This window comes from Trichomycterus rosablanca, chromosome 11, assembly GCF_030014385.1.
Source record: "Trichomycterus rosablanca isolate fTriRos1 chromosome 11, fTriRos1.hap1, whole genome shotgun sequence".
Lineage (NCBI taxonomy): Eukaryota > Metazoa > Chordata > Actinopteri > Siluriformes > Trichomycteridae > Trichomycterus > Trichomycterus rosablanca.
Window position 1 is genome coordinate 15,210,997 of NC_085998.1, and position 25,154 is coordinate 15,236,150.

The 25,154-nt window shown below is 40.4% G+C and overlaps 1 protein-coding gene across 2 annotated transcripts in view; it reads left to right on the plus strand.

The window, feature by feature from the left end:
• Positions 1-2,555: 2,555 nt before the first annotated feature.
• The window catches only part of syt9a (synaptotagmin IXa), a 72,347-nt gene continuing 49,748 nt past the window's right edge, over positions 2,556-25,154 (plus strand). For both annotated transcript variants that reach the window (XM_063004473.1, XM_063004472.1), the window contains exon 1: positions 2,556-2,776. In XM_063004473.1, coding sequence (XP_062860543.1) covers positions 2,629-2,776 — 148 coding nt within the window. In that variant the 5' untranslated portion in view covers positions 2,556-2,628. The remainder of the gene's footprint in view (positions 2,777-25,154) is intronic.

The window sequence follows — 25,154 nt, forward strand, 5'->3', positions numbered from 1 at the left end:
TGACTTAATAGAATTCTCTCCACTTAGGCAGCTGTCTATGTAGGCAGTTAGACAGCAAGGCAGCTCCCTCAGTTTTCGAACACACCCATTGTAGGCACACTACACCATAGAAAAGTCAGTTACACTAGCAATCCTATGGCAATTCAGTTAGCAATCAGTTAGACAAAATGTCCTAGATGTCAAAGTCTAAAGCAGCGAAAAACAATACTTGAATAAGTTTGGAAAACTCCCAACCAATTCTGTGGACACAGAGGGTGGTGCGTCAAAACACGGGTGAGAATTTCCAAGGAGCCTCGCACCGTCGCTGAATGTTCGACGCTTACATACAACTATTACTATTAGGGTAAGCTGTGTGTATAGTAGCTTCCATTTATTCTACCATTCATTTTACTGTATGAGTGTTATTTAATGACTGCCGTAAAATGTGACACTTCTGTAAAAATCAGTGAAAACAGGGTCCGTGAAATTAAGCAAATTTTTCAGTGAATTTAGTAGGGCCCTACTTATAATAATCTATTATAACTATATACTATATATTATATACTACAGTGGGGCCAAAAAGTATTTAGTCAGCCACTGATTGTGCAGGTTCTCCTACTTAGAAAGATGAGAGAGGTCTGTAATTTTCATCATAGGTACACTTCAACTATGAGAGACAAAATGAGAAAAAAAAATCCAGGAAATCACATTGTAGGATTTTTAAAGAATTTATTTGTAAATTATGGTGGAAAATAAGTATTTGGTCAATAACAAAAGTTCAACTCAATACTTTGTAACATAACCTTTGTTGGCAATGACAGAGGTGAAACGTTTCCTGTAAGTCTTCACCAGGTTTGCACACACTGTAGCTGGTATTTTGGCCCATTCCTCCATGCAGATCTCCTCTAGAGCAGTGATGTTTTGGGGCTGTCGCTGGGCAACACGGACTCCACAAATTTTCTATGGGGTTGAGGTCTGGAGACTGGCTAGGCCACTCCAGGACCTTGAAATGCTTTTTACGGAGCCACTCCTTCGTTGCCCGAGCGGTGTGTTTGGGATCATTGTCATGCTGGAAGACCCAGCCACGTTCCATCTTCAATGCTCTCACTGATGGAAGGAGGTTTTGGCTTAAAATCTCACGATACATGGCCCCGTTCATTCTTCCCTTAACACGGATCAGTCGTCCTGTCCCCTTTGCAGAAAAACAGCCCCAAAGCATGATGTTTCCACCCCCATGCTTCACAGTAGGTATGGTGTTCTTGGGTTCTTCTTCTTCCTCCAAACACGACGAGTTGAGTGTTTACCAAAAAGTTCCATTTTGGTTTCATCTGACCACATGATATTCTGCCAATCCTCTTCTGGATCATCCATATGCTCTCTGGCAAACTTCAGACGGGCCTGGACATGTACTGGCTTAAGCAGGGGGACATGCCTGGCATTGCAGGATTTGAGTCCCTCTCGGCGTAGTGTGTTACTGATGGTAGCCTTTGTTACTTTGGTCCCAGCTCTCTGCAGGTCATTCATCGGGTCCCTCCGTGTAGTTCTGGGATTTTTGCTCACCGTTCTCATGATCATTTTGACCCCACGGGATGAGATCTTGCGTGGGGCCCCAGATCGAGGGAGATTATCAATAGTCTTGTATGTCTTCCATTTTCTAACAATTGCTCCCACAGTTGATTTATTCACACCAACCTGCTTGCCTATTGTAGATTCACTCTTCCCAGCCTGGTGCAGGTCTACAATTTTCTTCCTGGTGTCCTTCGACAGCTCTTTGGTCTTGGCCATGGTTGAGTTTGGAGTCTGACTGTTTGAGGCTGTGGACAGGTGTCTTTTATACAGGTAACGAGTGGAGGACAGAAGAGCTTCTTAAAGAAGAAGTTACAGGTCTGTAAGAGCCAGAAATCTTGCTTGTTTGTGGGTGACCAAATACTTATTTTCCACCATAATTGACAAATAAATTCTTTAGAAATCCTATTCTTTAGAAATTTTTCTCATTTTGTCTCTCATAGTTGAAGTGTACCTATGATGAAAATTACAGACCTCTCTCATCTTTCTAAGTAGGAGAACTTGCACAATCAGTGGCTGACTAAATACTTTGTGGCCCCACTGTATATATAATCTATTGCAAAACTACATCATACTCGTGAAGCTTTTTAACAGCATTCATGTAACTATCATGGGTACAGCATACACCTCTCTAGGCAAACTGCCCCTCTTTGGTTATACCACTAAAAACAGAGAACAGCCAGGGAAGCTCCTGAGCGCGCACCAGGGACGAGCGCGCGCGCGTTCTCGTTCTCTTTTAGCACCCGGTGAGGCGCGCGGACTGCGCAGAGGGATGAAAGGAAGGAGTATCGCGCGCTCTCCCGCGGATTCAACCGGTGGCGCCTGCAAGATCGCGCACGTTTTAGTGCACGCACCGAACCACTGATTCAAATCTGATTATTATAGTGCGCAAGGGGGTGAAGTGAAGTGAAGTAAAGCTTTTACGCGTGGATAGCTGAGAGTAAGAGTGGGTGACATAAAGAATAGAGTGTGTGTGAAAGAGAGAGAGAGAGAGAGAGAGAGAGAGAGGGAGGAGGTGCGGATCAGATCGTTGCTGAGGATCGCGCGCCTCTCCCTTCACTCACGCGAGGATGCTGGTGGGCAATGCCCGTGGACAAAGAGGCCGAGATTTGCCAGAAAGCGCTGGAGCTTCTGTCGGATCTCTGCTCTAAAGGGGAGGTGCAGAACGACAACTGCTTGGATTTCATTTACTATTTCCGGGACCTGGCCAGACCGAGGTACTCCGAATCAGGTAGGTTTTGCAGTTTGCCCAAATCTGGCTGGCATTTCGACTTGTTGCTTTGATGCAGGCACGTGAACAGGGGAGCTGCAGGTTGCCCAGCACCTGTTTTTGCCCCTTTTGTTCATAGTGCCCCACCCTTTAAAAGTTTATTTTTTAATGCACTGTACTTGTTTTACTTATTTATTTATCAATGAACTATGTCCACAAATTCAGTTGTAGCCTAGTGGTTAAGGTACTGGACTAGTAATCAAAAGGTTGCTGGTTCAAGCTGCACTACTGCCAGGCTGCCACTGTTGGGCCCTTGAGCAAGGCCCTTAACCTTCAATTGCTTAAATTGTATACTGTCACAACTAGGGTGGCCACATTCATAGTCACAAAAAGGAGGACGTCATACCAGGAACAGGGGGACATGATACTGCAACACACAGGATGACACCATAACCCTTATAACAGAGTTTTTGACCAATTTAAGCAAGAATTCTATAACAAATTACTGTTTTACTCACCAAATGTTGTGTCTACTTTTGATATATTTGGCATTTTTACAGCGTTCCTGAGCATGAGAGCTGACTAATTGACTCAGGTAGAGGTGTATGCAGAACAGCGAGCGGGCGAAATTCAACCACCCAGTCACAGACTAGCATTTAGAGGGCGGACCTTCCACTGGCCAATCGCAGAAGATCCGCCCATGATAGGTAGCACTATAAGCAGTCAAATGAGGCTGTTAAATCAATGAAATACAAAGCATTTGTTTTGACATGTACCTAAGCCAATGACAGATAATATTGATCAAAAATGTACCCAGTTCACTCCAAAAGGAGGATTTGTATGTGTCCGTCCTAGCGTTGCATGGGCGGAGGACTGGCAGCTGAAAAACCGGACTGTCCGACCTAAAGCCAGACGGCTGGCCACCCTAGTCACAACTGTAAGACGTTTTTGGATAACAGCGTCTTCTAAATGCTGAAAACGGAAATGTAAGTTCGCCGGTTGCACAAGGGGCTGTTCCTCAAAAAGAGTCGATTCTTCAATTTCATTAATTAATATTAGAGACTCAGAATCTGAATCGTTGAGAAATTTATTCATTTAATCAGTTTCATTAACAGCTTTATTCTGATCTGTGTCTCGGTGGGTTCGATGCCAGCCGAGAAGAACACTGGCTGCAAGGCGCGAACACATCCTGGGCTGAGCACCAAGTAATCTCAGGGCAACACACACTGACATTCAATCACACATTCACTTACACCAAGGGGTAGTTTAGAGCAGTAGGTCTACACTCTGTGCCACCGTGCCACCTTTAGCTCAGGGAGTTGATTGGGCTACGATTTGCAAAATTGTAACATGTAGGCTCATTGAAGTTGTGAATCCCTGGGTGCCACCCTGCTTCTGCAAGTGCCCCAATTTCAGTTTGATTATTGAGAGTCGACTCTGAAGCTTCGAAGTCAATTCAGGAAATTAAGTTGGCAGATTTGTCTTGCTCATTAAAAAATAAAATGGGTGCACAATCATGCCAGTAACCCTTGAGGTCTCGACAGGTCCCTGCTTTGATGATGCACACCCTGTCTGGCTGTGTAGTAAATGAATTAAAGAATTTAGGCTACATTACCCAACACTATCTGTAGCGCCAGGGTGCCCAATGAATCAGACCTACTGATTCTTGCCGGGTCTGTTTAATACATACACTTTTTTTGTGAATGTGCATACTTGATGATTGGTATTAATGAATGGATGGATGGATGGGTGGCTAAATGAATGTGAAGATGGATGGATGGATGGATAAAAGATTTAATCAGTTGTAGCATGATATTACAAAAACAGAATCACTATTTTAGGTACATATAACAATGTAGTAATTTTTGTAAAAACGTGGAAGAACAGGTTGCTAGAGTCACGTGTTTTGCTCCCTGTCAGAATTTTAAGAAACAAATGACATTTACAATACAGAGTTTTTTCTGGCATGCTTTCTTTTACAAGATCTCATGATTTTCCAATTCCTTATTAGGGAATAGAATTGGCTACAGCTGGTGACTTCTCTTGTCCATATAAATATGGGTTTTTGGACTGCCTCATTTCAAAAGTAGGTTCAAGTAGGTTCAATTGGATCTAATGCTGAGAGAAGGTTTGTCCTGAACCACCAAAACCATGAATTAGAGATGCTGGCAAATATTAGAAGATAAGAGAGCCTTAAAGCTAGACTAAACTTGGTATATGGATACATGGACAAAGAATAGGCAGGGGACTGAGCTGCTTTCTTGCAAGCTAGTTTTTAAGCTAATGGCGATGTAAGATAGATAGATAGATAGATAGATAGATAGATAGATAGATAGATAGATAGATACCCCAAATCAGAAAAAGTTGGGACGGCATGGAAAAAGCAAATAATAAAAAAACAGTCTCTTACATTTACTTTGACTTTTATTTGATTGCAGACAGGATGAACCTGAGATATTTCATGTTCATTATCTGCTCAACTTAATTTCATTTATTAATAAACATCCATTCCTGCATTTCAGGTCTGCAACACATTCCAAAAAAAGTTGGGACAGTAAAGCATTTACCACTTTGTAATGTTGCCATTGCTTTTCACCACACTTAAAAGACGTTTTGGCACCGAGGATACCGAGTGATTTAGTGTTTCAGGTTTTATTTTGTCTCATTCTTCCTTCAAACATGTCTTAAGATGTGCAACAGTACGGGGTCGTCATTGTCGCATTTTTCATTTTTAAAATTCTCTATTGGGGACAGGTCAGGACTGCAGGCAGGCCAGTCCAGTACCCATACCCTCTTCTTCTGCAGCCATGCCTTTGTAATGTGTGCAGCATGTGGTTTTGCATTGTCTTGTTGAAAAATGCATGGACATCCCTGGAAAAGACGACGTCTTGAAGGCAGCATATGTTGCTCTAAGATCTCAGTGTACTTTTCTGCATTAATGCTGCATCACAGAAGTGTAAATAACCTTTGCCAAGGGCACTGACACAGCCCCATACCATGACAGACCCTGGCTTTTGGACTAAGGGATCAAAGATCACGGGTGTTCAGCTTTAGCTTGCGCCTTTGGCCTTTATGCACTGAAATTCCTCCTGATTCCTTGAATGGTTTAATGATATTATGCACTGTAGAGGGAGAAATATTCAAACCCCTTCCAATCTTTCTTTGAGGTACATTGTTTTTAAATATTTCAATCATTTTCTGTTGACAAACTGGAGATCCTCTGATCATCTTGACTCAGCCTTTCCTGGATGCTGGACTCATCAATCACCTGTTTAAAGGCGGCACGGTGGCTCAGTGGATAGCACTGTCGCCTCACAGCAACAAGGTCCTGGGTTCCATCCCCAGGTGGGGCGGTCCGGGTCCTTTCTGTGCGGAGTTTGCATGTTCTCCCCGTGTCTGCGTGGGTTTCCTCCGGGTGCTCCGGTTTCCTCCCACAGTCGAAAGACATGCAAGTGAGGTGAATTGGAGATACAAAACTGTCCATGACTGTGTTTGATATAACCTTGTGAACTGATGAACCTTGTGTAATGAGTAACTACCGTTCCTGTCATGAATGTAACCAAAGTGTAAAAACATGACGTTAAAATCCCAACAAACAAACAAACAAACCTGTTTAAAATCGCATCATTATTTAGTTTTTTCACCTAATTACTAGCCCTAAATCTCCCCCGTCCCAAATTTTTTGGAATGTGTTGCAGACCTGAAATGCAGGAATGGAGGTTTATTAATAAATAAAATGAAGTTGAGCAGATAAAACCTGAAATATCTCAGGTTTATCCTGTCTGCAATCAAATAAAAGTCAAAGTAAATGTAAGGAAAACTGCATTTTTATTTTATTAGCATTTTCCATACTGTCCCAACTTTTTCTGATTTGGGGTTGTAGATAGACAGATCACTTTATTAATCCCAGAGGGAAAGTCAGTTATTACAGCAGCTCAAGGTACATTAAAGCAAAAAGTATTAAAGTACAAAAGTATTAAAGTACACAAGTATTGTTGTACGTACAACATTATGTAATTAAAAAAGTGTCATTGCAGTGAAAGCATGCTTGACTGTGGACAGTGACTACTCCAACAGCTTCTAACTCTCATGGCAGACATCTGATCAATAAGCAGTATTCCACCTTTAGCAAAAGGAGAGAGTAAGTGTTTTTACCCAACACTGGCATTAAACTACTGTTCCATGTCATTTTTAATGGGTGCAGCCAAATAAAAAACTGTAGTCCATCATTTTCAGTATTGAGGAATTATTCTACATTGTAGACTTTTATGCACCATTAAAATAGTAATCCAAATTGCTGTAAAATTAATGATCCAAATGAGTCTAAAATCCTCCCATAGATTGTATTACAACTCCTAATTTTTGCTCTCATGCACTACAGAGTCACCTGGCCCTGAGCTTTTTGGACATTCTGTTCCGAAGCTTTGGACATTATTATGGCGTTAACCTCCAACCCCCCTTTACCACACACACACACACAATACACTGTAGAGCAAAAAGCCTCTACTCTTGTGGGAAGGCTTTTCAAACGATTCTACAGTGTATGTGTGGAAATTTGTGCCTATTTAGTAAAAAGAACAGTTGTTAGGTCAGGCACTGATGTTAAATGAAAAGACCTGGCGTGCTATTGACGTTCATTTGATTCCAAAGATGTTCAACTGGATTTGGGTCAGGGAGCCAAATACAGGACCATTCTGGAAGAAAACCTGTTGCAGTCTGCAAAAGACCTGAGACTGGGATGGAGATTTATCTTCCAACAAGACAATGATCCAAAACATAAAGCAAAATCTACAATGGAATGGTTCACAAATAAACGTATCCAGGTGTTAAAATGGCCAAGTCAAAGTCCAGACCTGAATCCCATCGAGAATCTGTGGAAAGAGCTGAAAACTGCTGTTCACAAACGCTCTCCATCCAACCTCACTGAGCTCGAGCTGTTTTGCAAGGAAGAATGGGCAAAAATTTCAGTATCTCGATGTGCAAAACTAATAGAGACATACCCCAAGCGACTTGCAGCTGTAATCGCAGCAAAAGGTGGCGCTACAAAGTATTAACGCAAGGGGGCTGAATAATATTGCACGCCCCACTTTTCAGTTTTTTATTTCTAAAAAAAGTTTAAAATATCCAATAAATTTCGTTCCACTTCACGATTGTGTCCCACTTGTTGTTGATTCTTCACAAAAAATTACAATTTCATATCTTTATGTTTAAAGCCTGAAATGTGGCAAAAGGTTGAAAAGTTCAAGGGGGCTGAATACTTTTGCAAGGCACTGTATGTCTTTATAGACAAAGCGTCTTTATTGTTATGCTGAAACAGTAAAGAGCCTTTCATTTATTTGTATATTGAATTTATTGCACCTACACCGATCAGCCATAACATTAAAACCACCTTGTTTCTACACACATTGTCCATTTTATCAGCTCCACTTACCATATAGAAGCACTTTGTAGTTCTACAATTACTGACTGTAGTCCATCTGTTTCTCTGCATGCTTTGTAAGCCCCCTTTCATGCTGTTCCTCAATAGTAAGGACCCCCACAGGACCACTACAGAGCAGGTATTATTTGGGTGATGGCTCATTCTCAGCACTGCAGTGACACTGACGTGGTGGTGGTGTGTTAGTGTGTGTTGTGCTGGTATGAGTGGATCAGACACAACAATGTTGATGGAGTTTTTAAACACCTCACTGTCACTGCTGGACTGAGAATAGTCCACCAACCAAAAATATCCAGCCAACAGCGCCCCGTCGGCAGCGTCTTGTGACCACTGATGAAGGTCTAGAAGATGACCAACTCAAACAGCAGCAATAAGATAAGATTCCTTTATTGATCCCCATGGGGGAAATTCGAGTGTTACAGCAGCTCCAGTACAGTGTAAGTACAGTAAATAGAGTAAATAAAAATAGAATAAAATAAAAAATAAGGAACTTGTAGAAAAAATTAGCTATGCAATGCAATTACTATTATACAACAGTATGGTAATTACAACAATATAATAAAAACACTATATATTCTATATGTAAATATATACTGTACATATGTGATGAGCGATCGTCTCTGACTTTACATCTACTTTACATCTACAAGGTGGACCAGCTAGGTAGGAGTGTCTAATAGAGTGGACAGTGAGTGGACATGGTATTTAAAAACTCCAGCAGCGCTGCTGTGTCTGATCCACTCATACCAGCACAACACACACTAACACACCACCACCATGTCAGTGTCACTGCAGGGCTAAGAATGATCCACCATCTAAATAATATCTGCTCTGTGGTGGTCCTGTGGTGGTCCTGACCATTGAAGAACAGGGTGAAAGCAGGCTAATAAAAGTATGTAGAGAAACAGATGGACTACAGTCAGTAAATGTAGAACTACAAAGTGTTTCTATATGGTAAGTGGAGCTGATAAAATGGACAGTGTGTAGAAACAAGGAGGTGGTTTTAACGTTATGGCTGATCAGAGTATTTGCAGTGGGTCTGTCTAAAACATTCGAACACAATCATTCAGGTGTCCACATACTTTAGATGTTTATTTAGCACTGTGGGTGTTATTTCTATTGTGCAATAGTCATGTACCTGAATCTGAAACAACAGCAACAGCAGATGAACACTTAGCATGTTACACATCACAGGAAGACCGACTGATTGAAGTTTGATAGCTCTTTTTTATTCATCTCTTTTCTCTCTCGCTCTCCCTCGTTCACTGACTCCCACAAGACTATATGACCCATTTTATGATGCTGACATGAGATTGCAAGTCTTTGCTTCAGTGCTTTCAAGCAGCGAAAAAAGACTAATGATAATGAAGATTAGAAAACGGGCCCAGCACATTTGCCACTCTTGGCAAGATTTACCCCTTTGCTCCTCTGCCTTCTGCCTTTGCCCCCTCACACCCCACCTAGATAGGACTGGACTAACAAATTAGGGAACAAACATGTGCTTACATTTATGCACATCATGGCCAAAGTATAGAAACACTCCTTTCTAATGACTGAGTTCAAACCTTTCAGCCACAGCTATCACCTACTGGCAAATAAAATTCTGGGCGTTTGGGTGGCACAGCTTTCTAATGCTCTAGTCCAGTGCTCCCCAACCTTATTTGCACCACGGCCCAGTTTCATATAAAGTAAAATTTTACGGACGGGCAGGGCCATGGGGGATTTAAATAGAATAACTATACTACTCACAAATTAGCTTTTTCACTGCAACGAGACGCTGCTTCCACTTGGGGGTGATATGAGATGATAAACACCAGTGTGTTGGAAATGGAAGCAGTGTTTTCATTGCTGATGTAGCGATCTCTAATTAATTATTCTTTCTGTGCGGCCTGGTAATAAATGACCCATGGACCGGTACCGGTCCGCGGCCCAGTGGTTGGGGACCACCGCTCTAGTCCACCACTACTGAGATCTTATTTATTTATTAGGATTTTAACGTCATGTTTTGCACACTTTGGTTCCATTCATGACTGGACAGGTAGTTACTCATTACACAAGATTCATCAGTTCAAGGCTTTAATGTCATGAACAATTTTGTATCTCCAATTCATCTCACTTGCATGTCACATGCAAACTCCACACAGAAAGGACCCGGACCCCTCCACCTGGAAATCAAACCCAGGATCTTCTTGCTGTAAGGTGACAGTGCTACCCATTGAGCCACCATGCCGCCCTCTACTGAGATCTTAAGCTTTCGACTTTGAATCTCAGCTGTGCTATCAACCTGGCTGGGCGTCCAACGTGCCTTAGGAATGGAGGTTGATGGAGTTCGTCAGTGCTGCTGTGAATGCTATCTCTGCTATCAGTGGATGATAACAGAAATGCATTATGTATCTGCCTGTATATGATACAGCCCCCTGAGAGAATCCAGCTCCGGCAGGTGAAAAGAAGGTGCTGCACATGTGATATTAAGCGTGATGTCTATGCTAAAATATGTATATATAAAACATTTGTATGCATTCAACATTTTGACAACAGTTTTGGGACCTGAGATCGTTCCTTGTCACCTGTCACTGTCTGTGTTGAATGGTCTAGGTCAATATGGGTTTTCTTTATGTAATCTGGTTTGCTCACCACCAGCTAATTTAGTGCTGCTTTGACCAAAGACAGCCAATATAAAAGTTCTGACACTGTCAGAAACTTTAAATTAAAATCTCATAGTCTGACCGCTGCTGTGTGGCTTGTCTAAAATCCACCAATAGGAAGACAGAAGCTGATTCAAAACTGCTGTATGAAAGACTGTGAGTTGTATTCTTTAAATAAGCATTTCATCGAACACTTGTTTTAAATACCAACTTAATTAATTACAGGAGTTCATGCCATATACAGAGGAACCTGGGCCTCGTTACAGTGGCCTAGCAGATGGCAAAGATGCTAATAGATGGGAAAATATCCTTCTTACCTTATGTTCTCTTTAATACATGGACGTTACCTGTTCCTTTTTATCACAGACAGTCCTTCTGTCATTTTTCACGTTTTATGTCATATTTTATTTAGGCGTAAGTTTGTTTGTTTAATAGGACTTTAACATGTTTTACACTTTGGCTACATTCATGACAAGAACGGTAGTTGTTCGTTACACAAGATTCATTAGTTCACACAAGGTTATATCGAACACAGTCTTGGACAATTTAGTGTATCCAATTTACCTCACTTGCAGAGGCACGGTGGCTAAGTGGGTAGCACTGTCGCCTCACAGCAAGAAGGTCCTGGGTTCGATCCCCAGGTGGGGCGGTCCGGGTCCTTTCTGTGTGGAGTTTGCATGTTCTCCCGGTATCCGCGTGGGTTTCCTCCGGGTGCTCCGGTTTCCTCCAACAGTCCAAAGACATGCAGGTGAGGTAACTTGAAGATACTAAATTGTCCATGACTGTGTTCAATAGGGATGTAATGATTCACCACAATACAGTTAATAACCGATTCAAAAATTTCACGATTAAAATCGATTTGACATGTAAAATGAATCGATATTCACTTTAAACAGCAGAGTGCACTGGCGTTATACACCTCGCCTTGTTGACGTCACGTTGACGCCAAGTTCGGGGTTTTTCAGCCAAATTGGGTTTAATTTAAAATTGTTTTGCATAGTTTGTACCTACCTCAGAAATAAAAGGGCATTCATTATTTAGATAAATAAAAGATAATTACAAATACAGTATTTTATTTTTTATGAGAAATAATAAAAGGAAACTTTGTCATAATTTGTCTTCAATTTCAGTTAAAAAAAAATCGGGAAAAAATCGTATCGTGAACCCAGTATCGTGAATCACATCGCATCGTGGGTAGAGTGTATCGTTACACCCCTAGTGTTCAATATAACCTTGTGTGAACTGATGAACCTTGTGTAATGAGTAACTACCGTTTCTGTCATGAATGTAACCAAAGTGGAGAACATGATGTTAAAATCCTAATAAACAAACAAACCTCACTTGCATGTCTTAATACTGTGGGAGGAAACCGGAGCTCCCGGAGGAAACCCATGCAGACACAGGGAGAACATGCAAACTCCACACAGAAAGCACCCAGAACGCCTCACCTGGGGATCGAACCCAGGACCTTCTTGCTGTGAGGCGACAGTGCTACCCGCCGAGTCACAGTTCCATTCCTTTAGGCATAAGATTGCCACTATTATGCCAATGTGACTGATGGCGTGATGTGATGGTGTATTTAAAGGTCTGCCAATCAAAAAAATCGGACTGTACAATATGACCCTGAGTACAGCTGATATTGCACAATGTCTGGTAAAATCAGACATTTAAAAAAAAATAATGTCAGATAGTGTGACAAGTAATGATCTTTTCAAGATGCTTGAAACCGTGCAGTGTGGTTCCAATCAATACCTGGTTTCATGCTGTAAAAGAGACTTCGAAATCAGAAGCACAGTTGTAGGGTACGCCGACCTTCATGTTTTTCCACAACTTTGATAATTAAAGGCCCAAAATGTTTTGAGTCCATTTAGAATTATTCAGTTATCAGGCTGAGAACACTGCAGAGGAAGGATTGCATGCCATCTGTGCAATACATGCAATACCTGCACCAGCGTGTGGAGCATTATTGCTTTTTCAGGCTTAAAATGTTGTTCAGATACAATAAGATTTCATAAAATACTGTATATACTGATCAGCCATAACATTAAAACCGCCTACTTGTTTCTACTTTTTTAACCTGCTTTCACCCTATTCTTCAATGGTCAGGACCCCACAGGACCACCACAGAGCAGGTATTATTTAGGTGGTGGATCATTCTCAGCACTGCAGTGACAATGACATGGTGGTGGTGTGTTAGTGTGTGTTGTGTTGGTATGAGAGGATCAGACACAGCAACGCTGCTGGAGTTTTTAAATACCGTGTCCACTCACTGTCCACTCTATTGGACACTCCTACCTAGTTGGTCCACCTTGTAGATGTAAAGACGATTGCTCATCTATTGCTGCTGTTTGAGTTGGTCATCTTCTAGACCTTCATCAGTGGTCACAGGACGCTGCCCACAGGGTGCTGTTGGCTGGATATTTTTGGTTGGTGGACTATTCTCAGTCCAGCAGTGACAGTGCGGTGTTTAAAAGTTAAAAAACTTCATCAGCATTGCTGTCTTATCCACTCATACCAGCACAACACACACTAACACACCACCACCACGTCAGTGTCATTGCAGTGCTGAGAATGACCTACCACCCAAATAATACCTACTATGTGGTGGTCCTGTGGGGGTCCTGACCATTGAAGAACAGCATGAAAGGGGGCTAACAAAGCATGCAGAGAAACAGATGGACTACAGTCAGTAATTGTAGAACTACAAAGTGCTTTTATATGGTAAGTGGAGCTGATAAAATGGACAGTGAGTGTAGAAACAAGGAGGTGGTTTTAATGTTATGGCTGATCGGTGTATCTGTTAAAATTGTTACTGAAGGATGTCCGTATCGATTATACACTATATGGCCAAAAATATATGGACACCTGACCATGAGCTTGTTGCAGCTATAACAGCCTTAAATCTTCTTGTACGGCTTTCCATAAGATTTTGCTTGTGTCAGTGTGAATTTCAGCCAAAGGAGAATATTAAAGGTCAGGCACTTTTAAACAAGCAGTATGTTTCAGGGTATTAAGGTCAGGACTACTACTAAGGTCAGGAGTTCCTGCACAACTTTCAAGTTGTTCAGATCGTTGTACAGTTCACACTACACAACTGGATCTAATCGGGAGTCTTTTAAGTTGTTGTGGTTTTCACACTACACGACTGATTGGCGATATGGGGTCACACACTACACGATCTATCACCATGAGGAATCTCAGACGAGTCTGTCTGGTCTCCCAAACGTTTTGTCACGAAATCACACGCGGAACGTGATTAAGGGGTTTAGTGATACCATGTCCAAAAATTTACATCAGCAAGAAGCGAGCGATCAAAGTTGTTTGTGCGCTGATGTGTTGCGTAAAAGCAAGTAGCAAAAATAAATGAATCTGGGTAAAAAAGTGGGTTTGGCTACACAGCCAGCAGGGATTGTCTCTTCTGCAGAGAGAGTTGGAAGTCAAATAAATAATTTTTGCAGTGCAATGTCAGTATTATGGTTTGGCGTGGAAGTCACAAATACTGTTAAGCTTGTGTGTGCTAATGTATTCTGATAGAAACTATATACCCCTGTTTTACACATTTACAACTCATCCTCCAGGGTTTCCCTTCTGTATTTTGCGTTCATAACAATTACAACCTGATTGCAACACCTTTCACACTACATAAGATAAGATAGCCTTTTATTATCCCACGGGGGGAAATTTGCAAATTTACATGATGTTGAGTTGCCGACAGGTCCAGATATTTAACATGCTAGATATTTTTCTTGAGTCTGTGAGCAATCGCTCGGATCGAGTCGTTGAAAAGTTCACACATAACGATCAAGAGCCAATTTTCGAGCCCAGAGCAAATGCTGAGTTGCTTCTAAGCTGCCACATCTAGCGGCAACCTGTCGGCGAGCAAAAATCAGGGCAAAAATCGGTGGCACTGTGGTCTTTAACGCTAGCCCACCACCGCTGTGACCCGAGATAGAATCTCACCACCTGGGAGTCTACAAAGACATGATTACCAGCTGTAAAGACATGATTGGGGAAGCTGAAGCTCTGTGACAGATTGGCGCCCTGTGCAAGGTATTCCTGCCCTGTGCCCAGCAGCGATTGATAAAGCAATTGATGAAGATAAAATGTGAAAAAAATAAAATGTAATTATTTTATAGGGGTAAGGGTAGTAATTTGTATTGTTGAAACACATGAACTTCATTACTTGGACGAGTGGTACAAACTTATGGCCATTTAGGGTATGGTATACAACCCTTTACCTTCATGTAAAAAATGAATCTGATTTAAATAGTGCTTGAGACAAAAGAGCAATCGACCCACTCTGATAAATCCACTGTCCTCACACTCTTACATGCTCTAGCTGAACAGACAGCTGTTCACTGCTGGTCAATAGTGCCAGCTTAATAATCTCCAATCGACTGTTTTCTCTGAAGGAGCTCCAAGATTATTGATTTAATAAAATATCACAGCTGATAAATTGAATCTGCTTTAGTGTGAATTACATAACTTTATCAAAGAGTTGTGGCTGAAGACTAGAAAAAAATAATGGATCTTTTATGAATAAAACATTTGATCTGCAATGTATTATTACTGCTACTAATGTTTGGCTTGATTGTTTTGACTCTTATTATCTCAGTAAATTCCAAAAAGATAAGAAAGACAGAAAACTACACTTAAAAATATTTATCTCAGGGTGGCTCAGTGTACCAGTATAATGAGCTAGCCTTTACTGCTGAGAGTCTCAGAGTCATAGTTCAAGTCTCAGTGGTGCCACCAGTCTGGCCAGTCCCCCCATAGCCACATTGTCTATGTTAAGTGTTATGGTAAAGTCTTTTCTTACTATTTTAGTATTAATTTCAATTTATTAATACTTGGTCGAGCCTTTGGCAGTCTGTATTATTCTTTGGGTGGTCTCAGGACATTTTGCACCAAATAAAAAGACTATTTGGGCCCATTTCACTTCGCAAAATTGTCCTGCTAGGTTGGTTGAAGATCTGCAGTGAAAAGCAATTTTGAAATCTTAGCCCAAATGTTCGAAGTGGCTAGGATAAAACTTGATGATCCTTTTTGTCTGAAAATGACCAGTACCGATTTTCAATTGCAAAATGCCTTACAAATGCTGCTGTGCAGACCTAGTATAGAATGTAGGATTAAAAAAGCAGGGTTAGATAATAAACCAGCATCCCCTTTTTCTTTCCTTCTGCCGCTCTCCTATTTGAGTGTTGCTACAGTGGATCATTCTGGTTTGCATACCTGATTTTCCACAGTTTTTATGCTGGATGCCTTTCCTGATGCAACCCTCTTTAATATTTTCCCGACTTGGGACTGGCACTGAGAGAGCACTGACAAGGGCACCCCCAAATGGCTAGGCTGTGCATCCTGGTTCAGTCTCTCATGCAGGTAAGCTATCATTAGGATTTTGGAGAAAACAGGATTCATTAGACTGGTCAACCTTTTTTCATTGTTTTGATGTCCAGGTCCGATACCTGCATGGTCATTGCTTTTGACGATGGACAGGAGTTTGCATGGGCACATAATTTGCCTATTAGCAAAGTTACTCAGATGTTGTGTGATCAGATCTACTGCATTTAACATGTGTACAACAATTAACTACCATCAGCCAAACATTTCATAAATCCCTGAGTGTTTTATGCCCAGGTGTACTAAAAAGGCATTGCCATGCACATTTTTTGGGTTTTTTTGACCTATTAGTGTATAATATATGAAGGTATATATACTTTTCCCCTTACTGTACGTGTTCCATTAAATAAAAGTATTTGCCATATAAATAAACCATTTACCACTGCTTTATCTTAGTCAGAGTTGCAGTGGATCTGATTCATTGGATGAAAGGCAGTAAACACCCCAAACAGGTTGCTAGTCCATCACAGGGCACACACACACACACACACATACACTCACACTTAGGGCAATTTAGTAGCTCCACTTGCCCTGACTGCATGTCTTTAAACTTGTGTGAGGAAACTAGAGCATTCAGATAAGGCTCACATGGACACTGGGAGAACATGCAAACTACACACAAAAAGGTGATTGGAAAAGGGATTGGAAAAATCTATTCCAGGCCCTTCTTTCTGTGAGGTGACAGCAGCACCTGCTGCGCCACCGTGTTGCCCCAGCGTTTACCATGAAATTAAAAGTTCTGGACTTCTTACTTCTAAAACTCTCTTCAGTAAAGCACTAAACTCTTCAGCAAGATCCAATTAGGTGCACATTGTCCAGTCCAATCTTCTGCATTGTGTACGTGCTATACATTGTGTGCTCGCGAGCGAGAATACTCCTCATCATTTTCATGAGTCTGAACTCCATCATTCCTCTGTCTCTACAGAAATGAAATATTTCATGTATTGAAGACTGATTCATGCAGACAGGCATCATTTTGACTGAAAGCTAGGGAGAAAAATAGAGATAATTCTGCAGGCCTGGCAGCTGGGTTGGAGTGTTCAGTGCACTACTAAGAGAAAGATTGTAATTAAATAATCACTGTGACAAAGGCAGGGCAAAGAGTAAAAACAATAATTATCCAGCCGCTAAGGAGTAAATGACTATATTTAAATCAGTGCCATTGTTTTGACTTTGCACTTAGTGGAGCACATGGCAACATTTTATACATACATTTCATATAACTTTATAGCTAGGTAATGAGTAAGTGATAAAACAAAAGTGGAGTGTGTTATTATGAATAACATTATGGCTGTTATTTGCTTTTCTAAGTAAAGATACAAGGGAAGCAAAGAAACCACAAAGTGTCTGTGTGTGGGACAAGTATAATGCAAATAAAAACATTAAATGTTGTTCAGATACAATAAGACTTTCTAAAACACTGTATATTTGTTAAAACATTACTAGAGGATGTCTGTAATGATTATACACTGTATGTCCAAAAATATATGGACACCTTATCTGACCATGAGCTTGTTGCAGCTATAACAGCCTTCTCTTCTTGCAGGGCTTTCCATAAGATTTTGCTATGTGTCAAGGTATTAAGATCAGGACTGCTTCTAAGGTCAGGAGTTCCTCCACACCAAACCATGTCTTTATGGGTCTTGCTTTGTGGACTGTCATGGTCAGGAAGGGTATAATTGATTTTATACACAAAGGCACTTGTGGCACTGTGGTCTATTATGATAGCCCACCACCACTGTGGCTTGAGATAGAATCTCACCACCTGGGCATCTACAAAGACATGATTAACATCTGTAAAGACATGATTGGGGTAGCTGAAGCTCTGCGATGGATGGGCACCCTGTCCAAGGTATTCCTGCCTTGTGCCCAGTGTTTTCGGTGAAACCAGACCGGATGCGACCCTGACCAGGATAAAGCATTTAATGAAGACAAACCTGAACACAGAATAACATAATGGTTGCGATTTGCTTTTCGAAGTAAAGATATGAGAGAAGCAAAGAAACCACAATGTGTCTGTATGTGGGACATTAAGTATAATGCAAATAAAAACAAAAAGCAGCCTTTACAAAGTAGATGTGCTAATTCCTAATTTACTGCCTACAGTGGGATGTCCAACAAGCTCATGGTTGGGTGTCGAAATACTTTTGGCAATATAGTATACAACACTAACTAGATCTGTATATCGTATACACATCCTAAAATCAGCACTTTAAAGCTTCTAATTAGCACCATTAAGTTTCTGATTTAATGGTGACTTCAAGCTTCCCTGACCGTGGACAGTGTCACTTATGTTTAAGTTGTTTTTAATTGATGAACTAACGGTTTTGCCAGCTCATTCTGATCACATTTAATTTCAGTATAATGTGACAGTTTGGAATTTACTCCCCTGTCACTTGTCATATGTGAAGTCGAACTAGCTCTATTTACATGAGCACATAGAAGTCGTCAGCTGCGGTCAGTTATAATTACCAACAAGAAATTTGGAGGTCTTACGTTTGGTTGGTGCAGCATTTTGGGCAAAACAGGAATCTTTTTACATGATGCAGCTTTCTTTGAAAGTCTACCGCTGGCAGGTAAAAATATGTGGCTAGTGATTAATATTCTGTGGCTTTTTTCAAAGTGTTGAAATTCTCTTGTTGCTTGTACCATGCCCATTCTGGCTGAGGAGCGCTGACACTCTTATGCACTCCCTACGGTATCCACATCTTTTCACCTCACAGAGTACCATATAAATTCCCCCAGCACTAGTGCAGGTGCCTTGGTCACACAACAGAGGTTACAATTGCACAACGGCATCCCTTAATGACCCATTTAATGCAAAGTGTACAGAGCAACAGATAGGCTACAGGCAGTAACTGTATATCTATAAAGTTTATTTGTATGGTAGGTGTAGCTTATAAAATATTGAATGCATGTACTAGATAGGTATACCTAATACAATCCTCAGTGAGTTTAATGTAGTGACTTTAATGCATTATAATGGAGGCTGTAAACTATTTATAGACATGGTCACAGTCTGGTTGGACTTCTACAGTAATGCTAAAAAATAGAAGCTGTTGTGGTGTGTATTATGAGTAATTGTCTGTTTAATTGCCGGTTTCACATTCTCACACTCATTGCCTCAGTTAATGAAGCCTCAGGATACTTTTATCTCTAATGCCGGCTGGCAGATTTTGAGTAGTTAAACCAGCGCTGCAAGCCAAACTTTTTGATTTTAATGGGATTCAGAAAACTTCATTTCACAGGTTTTGCTTTTAGTAACAACCAGCTAGTGAGGGGAAATGAAAACGTATTATGTTGCAAGATACATTTCTTAAAAAAAAAAAAAAAGAAGAAAAGAAAAAGAAATAAAGATGGTTAAACCTTTTGAATGGCAGATTTTGATAAACCCTAGATTTAAAGCAAGCATCCTTAACCAGTAGCCTCGTTAATAAATGTGTGCGGCCATGTGACTAACTGCTGTCCACAGAAGCAACCTGGTGTGACCTTCTGACAAAAAGGTATCGAATCATGGCCATAATGTATTAGTAATAATAATAATTAGGGCTGTCATTAATTGTGTAAATCGCGTTAATTAACGCGATTAACGCATTAAAATTGTAATCGCGATTAAAAAAATCAATTGAGATTAAAATTTTAATCAAACGATTTATATTGGGCTATGTTTGTGCTACTTTAAACTAGGGATGCACCGATCCAACTTTTTCAGTTCCAATACCGATCCGATACATATACTTTGCATATCGGCCGATACCCGATACCGATCCGATACCATTGTTGAATTAATAAACCGTATACTTTATTATGTGGGAAAGGCATCAGGATCGACTTAAACATTACTAAGTTTGCAAAACAAAATATAATTAACTGCTATTTATTTGTCAATAAAATAATAAACAGGCATCTTAATATTTCAGTGTTATTTTCACTCAACGAGTAAGCATCTGACGCTGCCTTGGTGACCAAAGCAATCCCAGCATTCATTGCGGGTCGGATGCGCTTTTCTTACAGAAAAATAAACATAGCTTGACAGGGCGGAGAAACGAATGGAGTTATTATCAAACGTAAATAAAATATTACTGATTTTTAACTTGTATAAACTTGTACCGAGTGTTTTTATTTGCAAGTTTAAGCTTGTCAGGAAATGTAACGGTTATCGGTACATGAAGGGAAATGTTATATTGACGTTAGCGTTAGTGCTGTGCTACCTCAGTTCATTGGTTTTAATGGCAAGATGCTAAATCCTAAACCCGATGGAATCGCTATGTAACGCGTTCGAATAACCTGATTTATGAGTTGATGACTTATTAGAATCCTCTCTACTGAGGCAGCCGCTTATGTAGACAGTAAGCAAGGCAGCTCCTTAGGTTTTTGAACACACCCATAATGTAGCTGCTGACAATGAGAAAAACAGTAGTAGCTTAAATAACTTTTTCAAATAAACTTATCCGTAAATATTTAGTGCAAACAGTAATTCAAAATAAAATATAGCAGCTAAACCTGAGTAATAAACATGTTGCCATCGAACTTGTTAGCATAGCAAGCAAGTGAAATACCTCCATGCAGATGACTCTTTGGCTCGCTCCATGTTGCTGTTTTTGTTTGTGCTATACGCCATACGTCAGCAGCACGTCCTGTATGGGCTTAGCATGCGTCGCAAACGAATTAAAGTGAATGTATATCGGCCCCATGGATCGGTTTAATTATCCGATATCCGATCCATCTCATTTTGGTAATATCGGGACCGATATCGGTGCATCCCTACTTTAAACGTGTGTCACTGTGGTAATTTGCGCTGCTTTAACACAGCAACATTGTGTTTATACTGAATAGCACAACGGCGTATTAGGGCCACTGTAAAAAATATTTTTATGTTTTGATTTCGAGAATAAAGTCGTATAAGTTTTGATTTCGAGATTATTATGAGAATAAAGTAGAAATATTATAAGAATAAAGTTGAAATATTATGAGAATAAAGTCGAAATATTATGAGAATAAAGTCGAAATATTATGGCCAAAGAGTGTGCAGCCGTCGCAGGCTTGTCAGTTCAGAGAAGCACGGGTCTCAGGGCGCCGAGGGCAGCCTATAATGAGTGTGGGTGGCTGTTTGTATTGTATGCTTCCATCCACATGACATGACGACTAAACCCGTCAATGCAACCATTTATAGCAGGGGTCATCAAACTACGGCCCGCGGGCCATATACGGCCCGATGCTTTAATTTGACCGGCCCCTTTAACCACAGCAGCAATACTTGTTGTCTGGCCACTGTTCATCTTCGAACTCACAGTATTATAACGGGGAAAAAAATAACAGAGGAAACAAAAATTGGCCACCCGGAGTCTCAGTAGATTATACGGCAGCGATCCAATGGGTGGTGCTCCAAGCATGAGGGGAGTGATTGGCGCATCAATAGAGAGATGAGTGACCGCAGCCACTGAACTGTGTTGCAAAGCAGTTAAGTGGGATTTCGTTATGAAAATCCTCGTGTCCTGTGTTAATTTCATTAAAGCTAATGCTCTTAACTACAGGCAGTTTCAGGAATTCTTGTCTGAGCTGAAGATGTGCTTTACTGAGAGCCGCTGGCTGAGTCGGTGCGAGTTTTGAAATGTTTTAACTTCCTGCTCCCGGAGATCAACGCATTTATGCATCCAAAATCAAAACTCAAGCACATTGTTTAATTTTTATGCTTCTCTTTCCATTGCTCCCCGATCTCAATAAGTGTGCAGACTTTTTCGAAGTTGAAACACCTTAAATCTCCAACCAGATCCAGACTCACTGATCAACATTTATTAGCTATTATGACTGGCAGTAACAAATATGGAACCTGACGCTTACTGTCGTCAGGCAAAAGCAGGCTCACAGTTCACACTGATTTTTTAAGGAAACACTGTATGAGGTAGGATAATGGAAATTATTAAAATAAATAAAATTTCTGCATTATCATTATGAACTACAATTATACAAAGCACAGACAATACATCCAGTATACATAGTAAATAGCTTTTTTGGGTGTGTTTACTATTTCACCCGCGGTCCGGCCCCCCGAAACACTGAAGAACAGTAATCTGGCCCTTTGGTTAAAAAGTTTGAGGACCCCATTATTTATGTAATGCCATACGGCTTCAGTTTATCGTATGAGTCCATAAGGCTCGGTTAAAATACTGCTGACCGGTGGTGCACGTTCTTCTAAATAAACACAGTTTATTGCAAAGCTGTGTCATTGTCCTTATGCTAATAACAAACTGGTGCTGATGTGCAGGAGATTGGGGATTTCTTTATTTGTGAAACCGATACAAAAGTATAACTTATTTAAGTATAACCTAATCATGAACATCCCTCTTTTTAACACAAGGACTTTGATCTCGTAATTATTTTGACTTTAATCTTGTAATTATTTTGACTTTAATCTCGTAATCATTTCGAAGTTCATCTTGTAATCATTTCGACGTTAATCTCGTAATCATTTTGACTTTAATCTCGTAATTATTTAGACTTTAATCTCATAATCATTTTGACTTTAATCTCGTAATCATTTTGACTTTAATCTCGAAATCGAAACTTATACGACTTTATTCTCATAATTATTTCGACTTTATTCTCAAAATCGAAACTTAAAAATATATTTTTCTTTAAAGTGGCCCTAATACGCCGTCGTAGTATAGCGATAACACGGGTGTTTTTCCAGTTTGCAGTTGTGGGTTACAAATTACTTGAGCTGCTGCTGCTACATATTGAGAAATGTAGGGGTGTTTCGAATAATAATTTTTGTTTTCAAAAAGCGTAAGAAATCATCACTAGACAAAATTACAGTTATTGATTGACGCTTTAATATCATCTTTGGTCTCGTCAGGCGTCTGCATTCATGGATACGCGTTACAGCCGATATGAGCTCAACAACTTTATTTGGGAAATTGAGGAATTTGGATGGAAAGCCCATGGACTGTACACGTCGTGAGAACATTACAAACACTGGTGTTAAATGGATCGCAATGGACTGTACAGTCCTGCTCACCATTATTGGCACCCATGAAGTTTAAGTACATAATGTGGAATATCTCCTGGAAAAAAATTAATCAAGTGTAACAGCTTTTTTCTATAGGGAACTTGTGTTTGATACAAAAGAGCAAATGATAAACAACATTTAAAACTAAAAACAATGGGAGAGAAAAAATAGAAAAACCTAAAGCTTGCTGTGGCACTGGTATTGGCACCCTTTACAGTAAATCAGTATGGAAACACATTTTGACTCACCTGTGCTAAATCACAAATGAGAATCACCTGTGATAAGTTGTCAGTGCCCATGTGACATTAATTACCCAATGAATGATGACTTCAGTGTTTTAAAAAGCCACATGTTATTCCCTGTTCCTTTGTCACAATGGTGAAGACTAAGGAGCTGTCTGAGGACATCAGAAGTGCTATTATTAGCAAACACAAGACCTCCAAAGGGTATAAGTCCATCTCCAAAGACCTTGGTATCTCTGTTTCAACAGTGTGCAATGTTATTAAGAAGTTTGCCAAGCATGGAACAGTCAAGAACCTCCCTGGATGTGGAGGGAAGAGGAAAATTGATGAGAGATGTCTTCGAAGTTTGGTGCGAATGGTGGAAAAAACACCATGTCAAACATCCAAAGACCTGAAGGCCAACCTGGAACAGTCTGGGGTCATGGTTTCAATAAGTACCATACGGCGCACACTAAACCAAGCAGAGCTTTATCGGCGAAGGCCAAGAAAGAAACCATTGCTAAAGAAAAGACATAAAAAGGAATGACTCAACTTTGCCAAAGAGTACCTGGACAAACCACAATCCTTCTGGGAAAATGTTCTGTGGACCGATGAAACAAAAATAGAGCTTTTTGGCAATGCACACCAACAATTTGTTTACAGACGGCGCAATGAAGCGTATAAGGAAAATAACACCCTACCTACAGTTTAGCATGGTGGATGATCCATAATGCTGTGGGGCTGTTTTGCTGCGTCTGGTACTGGGGGCCTCGACCGTATCACAGGAATCATAAAATTGGAGAATTATCAAGAGATTTTAGAGCGAAATGTCCTACCCAGTGTAAGAAAACTTGGTTTGAGTCGAAGATCATGGGTCCTCCAGCAAGACAAAGACCCAAAGCACACATCCAAAAGCACGCAGGAATGGTTGAACAGGAAGAAATGGACTGTTTTAAAATGGCCAGCAATGAGTCCTGATCTCAATCCCATTGAAAATCTGTGGGGTGAGCTGAAATCTGTCATTGGGGAAAAAGAACCCTGCAAACATTCAAGAGCTCGAACAAACTGCAAAGGAAGAGTGGGAGAAAATACCAGCTGAGAAGTGCAAGAAGCTTATAGATGGCTACAAGAAACGTTTGGAGGCTGTCATCACTGCCAAAGGGTGTGCAACCAAATATTAAGGAGGGGTGCCTTTATTACTGCACATTCTCTTTTTTTCTGTTTCTTCTTTAAAATGACAACATGTAAGCTGAAAAACAATGTTCTTCATTATATTACTTTGGACCTCCAATTAAAAAATCCTGATAATATAAAATTGGTACATTTCCATTTATTTCTGAAGATATTGTACAGGTTATGCAAAAAATGAAGGGGTGCCAATAATGGTGAGCAGGACTGTAGATGCTTTAACATAGTTAACGATGTACATCTACATGCCGTTATATGTGTTGCATCTAGAAATGGTTCATATTAGTACCCTGAGCGCCTGTTTCCAGTGGCAGAGTTATGAACAGAAAAAGATCCTCACTTTTGCCAGATAATGTGAACAGACTTGTCATTTTAAATAACTAGCTGAAAGATGGGTAGCTGTTAACAACTCTATACAGGCATTGGCTGGCTTTCTAAAGATAATTTAGATTTAATAATTTTATCATAATTGTATAAATTTTTTTATTGGTAAACATGT